The sequence below is a fragment of the Mus pahari genome, chromosome 12, assembly GCF_900095145.1.
Source record: "Mus pahari chromosome 12, PAHARI_EIJ_v1.1, whole genome shotgun sequence".
Taxonomy (NCBI): Eukaryota; Metazoa; Chordata; class Mammalia; order Rodentia; family Muridae; genus Mus; species Mus pahari.
Genome location: NC_034601.1, coordinates 1338039 through 1347481, shown reverse-complemented (window position 1 = coordinate 1347481; position 9443 = coordinate 1338039). Strand labels below are relative to the sequence as shown.

The 9443-nt window shown below is 49.2% G+C and overlaps 2 protein-coding genes across 2 annotated transcripts in view; one reads left to right on the top strand and one right to left on the bottom strand.

Annotated features, from left to right (window-relative positions):
- The window catches only part of Ppl (periplakin), a 45366-nt gene extending 36028 nt beyond the window's left edge, over positions 1-9338 (top strand). Inside the window, exons 18-22 of the mRNA XM_021209542.2 lie at positions 1133-1283; positions 2399-2482; positions 3148-3264; positions 3660-3752; positions 5886-9338. Of these exons, the coding sequence (XP_021065201.1) occupies positions 1133-1283; positions 2399-2482; positions 3148-3264; positions 3660-3752; positions 5886-8543 (3103 nt within the window). The 3' untranslated portion in view covers positions 8544-9338. The remainder of the gene's footprint in view (positions 1-1132; positions 1284-2398; positions 2483-3147; positions 3265-3659; positions 3753-5885) is intronic.
- LOC115065099 (transmembrane protein 126A-like) lies at positions 4179-5718 on the bottom strand. The gene is made up of 2 exons (XM_029544871.1): positions 5384-5718; positions 4179-4185 (listed from the first exon to the last, which is right to left on the bottom strand). Exons 1-2 carry the CDS (start codon positions 5716-5718, stop codon positions 4179-4181), a joined length of 342 nt encoding a protein of 113 aa, XP_029400731.1.
- Positions 9339-9443: the final 105 nt, after the last annotated feature.

Below are 9443 nucleotides of genomic sequence, written 5' to 3'. Positions count from 1 at the left end.
GAGAGAGAGAGAGAGAGAGAGAGAGAGAGAGAGAGAGATGATCCATGTATGTATGTATGACAGTGTATATACCATGGAATGGATGGAGCTCAGAGGATCATTTTGAATGTTCTTGATTTCTACCTTTTATACAGGGTCTCAGTTCGCCACTGCTGAGTCAGGCTAGCTGGCTGGAGGCTTCCTGGTCTTCCCCCATTTCCTCCGGTCTCCAGCCTGGCCCTGCCTGCCTAGCTCTACCCATTTCCCCACACACCCATACCATGGGCAGGTGGATGTGGAAGCTGTTCTTGTCTTTCTTCTTAGGCTCTGCCTGAGTTGTCTCCCCCACACCACTTCTGCTTGTATGCTAGAGCGTACATTTCTAGTAAGTCTGTCTGCGGTTGACAGGCTTATGATCATTTCAAAGACCAGCTTCATGTTGCAGAGCTTTCCCCCTGTGTCCCCTTTCCTCGAGGCCTTTATGTGGATTACATTGGCTTTAATGTGTATCTCTTCACTTCTTACCGTGGAAGCTTGGATCATTGTTTCAAGGTAGTTTCCCGTTGCCCCCGTAAGCGTTTAACACTGTGCAAGTACTGCTTCCGCCCTGCCCCAGCAATGCTGACATTTTCTTTCTGAGGAAACAGGATTTCCCACCCTCCATTCTTCCTGAGGAAACAGGATTTCCCACCCTCCATGTGCCCTTTCTTTGTTCAAGTGATACCCAGCGCACCCCTCTGCCTGTCAGGATGCAGCCCCTAACCGTCCTGTTAATGACCCGTGCTTAACCACTCTCTTTCTGTTGACCATTTGGGGACTTGTCCAGTCCAGTTACACTTGGCTTTTCTACTGCCTTTCAAAACTCAGTGTGGCCAGGGAGATAGCTTCAGTCAGAAGACTCCTTGTCACACAAGTATGAGGACCCAAGTTTGATCCCCAGCACATATGTAGAGGGTAGGCATGGTGACACAGATTTATAATTTTAGAGCATGGGAGGCAGAAATAGGTAGATCCTGTGGAGCTTACTGGCCAGCCAATCTGACCTACCTACCCCTTGCCCCCTACACACAAACCAAAAGAGGACCTCCCAAAACTGAGGGATCAGTGAGGTTGCCTGCTATACAGAGAGACCTGACTGGCTTTGTCCCCTCAGGGCCCAGAGCCTGCAGAGTGCCAAGGCTGCCTACGATGAATACTGCAGTGGTTACGACCGTGTGCTCCAGTTCTTGGCCAAGACTCCCAGTTATGAGCCCCAGGAGACAGACAGCCTCAGTCAGATGGAGACCAAGCTCAAGAACCAGAAGGTAAGATGGCTGCTTCTACTTTGTAATGTATGTTTGGGAGCATCGGAAGTCTTCAAGACCTGGCTGGAGAAATGGCTCAGTGGTTAAGAGCACTGACTGCTCTTCCAGACATGGTGGCTCACAACCATCTGTAATGAGACCCAATGTCCTCTTCTGGTGTGTCTGAAGACAGCTACCGTGTACTCACATTCACTTTTAGAAAAAGAAGGAGGAGTTCTCAAGGCCAATGGTGCAAGACAAAGGAAAGGGCCACCGCTTTCAGCATCCTCTCACAAGCACTCCATGTCTTGTTCACCCCTTTCCTCTCAGTGCCCTTCAAAGGCCCTGACCCAACAGATAATCATATGACTTGGCTCATGACCAAAACAGTGGGAACTCTGTGGAAAAGATCCCATTATCAAAGTTGGGGTTCCCACTTCCTCAGTGCCACAAGGACCTCAGAAATCCAGTGGCTGAGGCTAAGGAAATGACTTTGTCAGAAAAGTGCTTACTATGCAAACATGAAGATGAAGACCCGAATGTAATCACTAGAACCCACCTAAGCAGTCAAGCATGGCTATGCACATCCATAATGCTAGCCTTGGGCAAGGACAAAAGACAAACAGGTCCATGAAATTCATTGGCTGGCAGTGAGAGATCCTGTCTCAAAAAGTTAAGTGGAGAACAGTAGTGGAAAGATATATGACATAGACTGTTAGCCTTTGTATGTGCACAGAGACGGGCAGACAGACAGATAGGCAGGCAGACAGAGGGAAATGGAGAGAAATCCAGCGCCTGATATTCAACTTGCTGTCCCTTCCTGGACTTGTTTTCTTATACTCAAAAAGTTCCTCAGGCTTGGCTCACACGCTTGCTGAAGGATTACATGCTCTATCAGAGCAGAGCCTGGCATTTCAGAGCTCACAATAAACACCTGTTCCCTGGCACAGATAACCATCTTCATGGCCCTTGCTCCAGGCCTTGGCACTGCCCTTTGTGGTGAACAAATGTACATAGGAAAGCCACCCACTATGCTTCCAGCTATAGCATGTTGACTTTAGGTCCTCAGGACTCAGCCTTCTGGGGAGCTTGTGTGTGGGGTTCAGCTTTGGTTTCCAGTATCTCTTGTTTTACAGAACTTGCTTGATGAGATAGCAAGCAGGGAACAAGAGGTGCAGAAGGTCTATGCAGATTCCCAGCAGTACCAGCAAGCGGTGAAGGTGAGCCATGAACCCTGTCAGAGCACACAGTAGGGGTAGGTAGGTTGCTGGGGAAATGGACAGTCGCCCTATGTAGGCCCATCCCTTTGACAAAACAATATGGCACCAGATAACTGAGATCATCTAGGAGTTAGAGTCTTAGAAACAGTCAACTCTTTGGGGGGGGGGGTGTTTACCCTGAAGGAAAACAAAACAAAATGAAAAATGATGTACACCAAACAAAATTATGTAACAGCTCTAGTTGTAACAGGAAAACTAGCTAACAGGAATGTCTGTGTAAATGATCCAGCATCTACTTGATGGGAAATGCCAAGGTCTCTGGTGGAGAAAGGGAGAAAGGCTTAGAATGCAGTGTTCCCTAAGGAAACAGCATTTGGACTCTGGGCCTTTTGGAAGGCCCGAAGAGTCAACTTGGTTTGTGTCTCTACAGGAGTTGGGAATTGCAGGCACATTTTCTTGTATGGATACCACTCAGCGGGGTAGCAACTTAGCATTACTGTCTTAGCCAGCTCAGATACAGATGTGAGGAAGTTATGCAAGATTGCTAAACCAGCTCCTGGCAGCTTGGAGTCCTTAGAGGGAGCATAAATCACTGTCGCTTTTTGTTGTTGTTGTTGTTTTTGTTGTTGTTGTTGTGACTACTGCACTTCCTTTCTTTTATCCAGGACTATGAACTTGAAGCAGAGAAGCTAAGATCCTTGCTGGACCTGGAGAATGGACGGAACAGCCATGTTAATAAGAGAGCCAGGCTACAGTCTCCTGCTGCCAAAGTGAAGGAAGAGGTGAGCTGTAAGTGAAGACTGCCAGGGGCTCTCCAGATGCGGTCCTCTGTGATGCATTTGCAAGATGAGGAAGAACTTGTTTTGGAGCAGTGAAATCCCTAAGAGGCAGGCTTGTAGAATTCTGGTCCTGTGCCAGACACATGGGAGGCTCCTACCTTGCTCCCCTGTGCAAGTCTGTAGTAGAGGGCAGTACATCTGGCAACAGCTTTGAAAAGAATACTTAGAAAGACTTGCTCAAGGGCCATGGAGCAAGAGTCAACCTGGGTCTTCTCAGTTTATCTCTCCACCAGTGGATGGAGCTATGGGCAGCCCTTCCCAGACTGTGTCCAAGCGCTCTGCTTTTCGCCTAGCCTTTTGGCTTGTCTGCTAAGTGCTGTCCTTAAATCTCTCTGTAGGAAGCTGCTCTTGCTGCCAAGTTCACAGAGGTGAACGCCGTCAACAGACAGAGGCTACAGACTTTGGAGTTTGCACTGAATCTCTCGAGACAGGTAACCCATCTTAGTTAGAAATACTTCAAACTGTCCTACAAGATGAGATCAGTCTCCTCTGCCTCAGAGAGACAGCCTGTGAATGATGGGAGGGTCTCCTGCTAACACTTTTGAGGAGGACTGATGCTAATGCTAAGCTGAACCGGCCTTCTTCACTAGCATGGGCTAACTTCCATACCAACTCAAAAGATGTTTGCTGAGCACTTATCAAAAGCTTTTGTTTGTTTTTTTAATGACTGTTTTGCCTGCATGTATGTATGTATGTATGTATGTATGTATGTATGTATGTATGTGCACCACATGTGTGCCTGGTGCCCAAGATCAGAAGACAATGCATCCCCTAGAACTGGAGTTTCAGATGGTTGTGAACCACCATGTGGGTGCTAGGCATTAAACCTGGGTCCCCTTTAAGAGCAACAAGTGCTCTTAACTGCTGAGCCACCTCTCCAGCCCCCAGAGTTTTTGGGAGGTGGGGTGGGATGGGGTTTTTTGGGGATGTGTTGTTTTGTTTCATTTTTTCAAGACAGGGTTCTCTGTGTAGTCCTGGCTGTCCTGGAACTCACTCTGCTGGGATTAAAGGTGTACACCACAACCACGGAGCTTCAAAGTTCTTTTCAATGGCATGTTTGTGTTTCTGTACGTGGATTCGCTTATGTGCAGGAACATGGACATGCTTGCATGTGCAGGACAATGACAACCAGAGAGTCATCCTGAGGAATGCCATGTACTCCTTTTAAGACAAGGTTTCCTATTGGCCCAGAGTTTACCAATGAGGCTAGGCTAGCTGGCCAGCAGGGCCCAGGAAGCTTCCAGTGTCCACGTCCTTGATGCTGGGATACAAGTGTAGCTCCCCGAGAGCACCAGAACCCTGCATTTTCCCACCAGTGCTGGCATCACAGCTCAAGCCCATATGCTTGCAAGGGATTCTCCCAGCCCCCAAAGTTATTTTAGGACTCAATAGAATTCATGACAGTATTATCTGACATATAAAGGAACTAGAAGCAGCGGACACTCCTCAGAAATGCTCTGGCTTAACCTGTCCACACAGCGGACACACTGCTATTAAGCAGTGTTGTGGCACCTTCTGAGTCAAGATGGTACTCTGCCCCTCCAGTCAGAAACTGCAAAACAACTGTTTGCATAGTAAAAGTAATCACCTGGTGCTCACCAAAACATACATAAAAAAACCCCCAATGTTTCCAAGGATAACAGACATCCCCTAGGGACAGGGCAAAGATGGGAAACTGATGTCACTTTAGACTCTGTGCCTACAAAACACTTTGCCTTATTCAATTTTTTTTAAAGATTTATTTATTTATGTAAGTACACTGTAGCTGACTCCAGACACTCCAGAAGAGGGCACCAGATCTTGTTACAGATGGTTGTGAGCCACCATGTGGTTGCTGGGATTTGAACTCGGGACCTTTGGAAGAGCAGTCAGTGCTCTTACCCACTGAGCCATCTCACCAGCCCCCGTATTCAATTTTTAAAAGTTTTAAAAAGTAACCCTAGAGCACTAGTGGAGACCCCAGAAGATCATAGGACAGCTAGCCTGTCCTGGTCTGGTGATTAGACCTGTCTCTCTGTCTGTCTGTCTGTCTGTCTGTCTGTCTGTCTGTCTCTCTTTTCACCCAAGATATGCTGCAAACACAGTCTGATGAAGTAAAGTAGGAAATAACATTTTTCTAAAGACAGGCTTAGGAACTGAAATCCAGTAATTGAAGATGTTTCTCCTCTGTGGCAGTGAGCTTGATTCATACCTGGCAGCAAGCCTCCCTCCACCCCATTCAGGGTATAGCCAAAGGGCAGGGTACAGACCACCCAGAACAAAACCAACTATTGCACCCCATGTTGTGGTACAGGTGTCACAGTTCGAATCACCTGATTCTGGAAGTTGTTTAATTTTTCTGGACATGATATTANATATTAAATCATCTTTGCTAGTAATTGGTTTACAACTTTCCATCTTGGACCACTGGGCAGAACGATGGCAGCTATGGCTGCCTCCCCAGCCTCCCGTGCTTGCCCAGGTCCTCCCGCGCCCAAGTCTACCACAACCTTCACTAGGGTTGCCTGGGCTCCACCTCATCTGTTTGTTTCTTAACCATGCATTCATTGTCTTTTCTGCCACAGCAACCAGAAGCAGGAGTGACCTATGAGACCCTACAAGGGGGAAAGCTAAGCTCTGGCATGGAGGAAACATGGAAGATTAAGAAGGAACTGGAGGAGGAGATGGAGCGAAGACAACAGCTGGAAAATGAGGTCAAGAGTGCCCAGGAGGAAATCCAGACCCTGAAGCATCAGGGGCGTCAGGAGTCATTGGTGAGGAAGGAGGTGCTGAAGAAGGTGCCAGACCCTGCCCTGGAGGAGAGCTTCCAGCAGCTGCAGCAGACCCTGGCTGAGGAACAGCACAAGAACCAGCTATTGCAGGAGGAGCTGGAAGCACTGCAGCTCCGGCTGCAGGCCCTAGAGCAGGAGACCAGGGATGGGGGACAGGAGTATGTGGTCAAGGAGGTTTTGCGTATTGAGCCAGACAGAGCCCAGGAGGATGAGGTCTTGCAGCTTCGGGAGGAGTTGGAGGCACTGCGGCGCCAGAAAGGTGCCCGAGAGGCTGAAGTGCTACTCTTACAGCAGCGTGTAGCAGCCCTGGCTGCTGAGAAGAGCAGGGTGCAGGAAAAGGTCACTGAGAGAGAGGTGGTAAAGCTACAGAATGACCCCCAGCTGGAGGCAGAATACCGGAGACTGCAGGAGGAGCACCAGCGGGAGGGCACACTCAGGGAGAAGCAGGAAGAGGAGCTGAGTTTCCTACAGGCGAAGCTCAGGAGACTGGAGAAAGAACGAGCCATGGCAGAAGGCAAGATCACTGTCAAAGAGGTGCTCAAGGTAGAGAAAGATGCAGCTGCTGAGCGAGAAGTCAATGACCTCACCCGCCAGTATGAGGACGAGGCTGCCAAGGCACGCTCTGGCCAGCGGGAGAAAACAGAACTTCTCAGAAAGATATGGGCCCTGGAAGAGGAAAATGCTAAGGTGGTGGTACAGGAGAAGGTCCGGGAGATTGTGCGGCCAGACCCCAAGGCGGAGAGCGAAGTGGCCAACCTCCGCCTGGAGCTGGTGGAGCAGGAGCGCAAATTCAGGGGTGCTGAGGAGCAGCTGAAGAGCTACCAGAGTGAGCTGGAGGCCCTACGGAACCGCGGGCCACAGGTAGAAGTCAAAGAGGTGACCAAAGAGGTCATTAAATACACAACTGACCCAGAGACAGAGCAGGAACTCCAGAGGCTCAGGGAGGAGATCATGGACAAGACCAGGTTAATAGAAAGGTGTGACCTGGAAATTTACCAGCTGAAGCAGGAGATCCAGGCCCTTAAGGACACCAAGCCGCAGGTGCAGACTAGAGAGGTAGTCCAGGAGATCCTGCAGTTCCAAGAAGACCCCCAAACCAAGAAGGAGGTAGAGTCTCTACGTATACAGCTGTCAGAAGAACAGAAGAAACAGGTGGACCTGGAAGGGGAGCGGGCATCCCAGGAAGACAAGATCAAACACAAGGAGGAAGAGCTGGCACAGGGGAAGGAAAGGGTTGTACTCCAGGAGGTAGTACAGTATGAAGATGAGCCAGATTTGCGAGCTGAGGTGACTGCCTTCACAGACAGCATTGATGCCGAGTTGCGGCAGATTGATAAACTGCATGTGGAGCTACGGCGGTTACAGCATCGCCGAGCAGAGCTGGAGAGGCAGTTGGAGGAGCTGGAGCGTGAGAGGCAGGCACGTAGGGCAGCTGAGCTAGAGGTACAGAGACTGCAACAGCGGCTGGCTGCATTGGAGCAGGAGGAGGCCAAGACTGGTGAGAAGGTGACCCACACACAAAAGGTGGTGCTGCAGCAGGACCCACAGCAGACCAGGGAACATGCCCTGCTCCGAGCCCAGCTGGAGGAAGAGCGGCACCGGAGGCAGCTACTGGAGGGTGAGCTCGAGCCCCTGCGTAGAAAGTTGGCTGCCCTGGAGAAGGCAGAGATCAAAGAAAAGGTGGTCTTCTCTGAGAGCGTCCAGGTAGAAAAAGGTGACACTGAACAAGAGATCCAGAGGCTCAAGAAGAGCCTGGAAGAGGAGAGCCGGAGCAAGAGGGAGCTGGACTCAGAGGTGACCCGGCTGGAAGCCAAGTTATCTGAGCTAGAATTCTATAATTCCAAGTCATCCAAGGAACTGGATTTCCTGAGAGAAGAAAACCACAAGCTACAGCTAGAGCGCCAAAACCTGCAGCTAGAGACCCGGAGACTCCAATCAGAGATTGAGATGGCAACAGAAACTAGAGATCTGAACATAACCACAGTAGACTCTGGAACCCACCTAAACTCTAGGCTGTGGTCCCTAGAGAAGGAACTGGATGAACTCAAGAAGATGTCCAAGGACAAGGATCTGGAGATCGATGAACTACAGAGGCGCCTGGGCTCTGTGGCCGTCAAGAGAGAGCAGAGGGAGAACCACCTGAGGCGCTCCATAGTTGTCATTGACCCTGACACAGGTCGTGAGCTGTCCCCAGAGGAAGCTCACCGGGCTGGGCTTATCGACTGGAAAATGTTTGTGAAGCTCAGAAGTCAGGAGTGCGACTGGGAAGAGATATCAGTGAAAGGTCCTAATGGGGAGTCATCAGTAATCCATGACAGGAAGTCAGGCAAGAAGTTCTCCATTGAGGACGCTCTTCAGAGTGGCAGGTTAACCCCTGCTCAATATGACCGCTATGTCAACAAGGATATGTCCATTCAGGAGCTGGCAGTCTTGGTGTCTGGGCAGAAGTAGGACCAGCCCTTCTGCCTTTTTTTGGAGATGGATTATCTTGGAGATGGTTAACTCATTTTCAGCAACTTCCTGGGTGTCTTCTGCTCCCTAGCCCTCACATAGACTTCTGAGCTAAGTGTTTTATCCACATTGTATCAGGCTGCTTACAGTGCAGCTATTGGAATACCAGCAGACACTAGCTGGGTAGCATCTCTCAGCTCAGCCTCATTCAGTCTGAGTGAGTGACCTGTTCCCACCTCTGATGACTTAATAACCTTGGTATCTTCTCTCCCTTTCCTATATGTCCCCATCATCAGTGCGACAGCTGGAAACCACAGCAGGAGAAAATGTAGACATACTCAACAAGACAGCTTTAGTGTTATCACACAGTGACACTGAAGGCAGAAGGCCTTCTTTCTGCCTCTTTCAACTCATCAAGACTGGTCCACTGGGGCTGCTGACCTTCCTTCTTGACATTCCATTTTTCTGACTGGGATCAAACTATCAACAGTGCCTGCTGATAGAACAGGGCTCTACACTAGAACATGTGTCCAGAATCTACAATGCCTGGCTCTTGGTGCTAGAATAACTAGCCAGGATGTGCCAGAAAGACAGGCACCAACAACAGTTTGCTAGTTCTGAGAAGATCTTAGTAATGGATGGTGTGCTAGCCTTTCTTAGAAGTCTTAGTGCCTTAGAAGTCTTCCTCATTATCGCATTAGCATTTAGATATACAAAAGTTTATTGTTCACCAAATTTCTGCTTCTCTGTATTTCATGTATTATGTAAGAAAATGGGAAGTGATAGGGAACTTTATTGCATGAAAATAAAAATCTGGTGGCTTGATTCTAACTCATAGCAAGTATGAATCCTTTACACATGAGGCTGAACCTCGGCTCTCAGCCACACTGGGCATTCCAT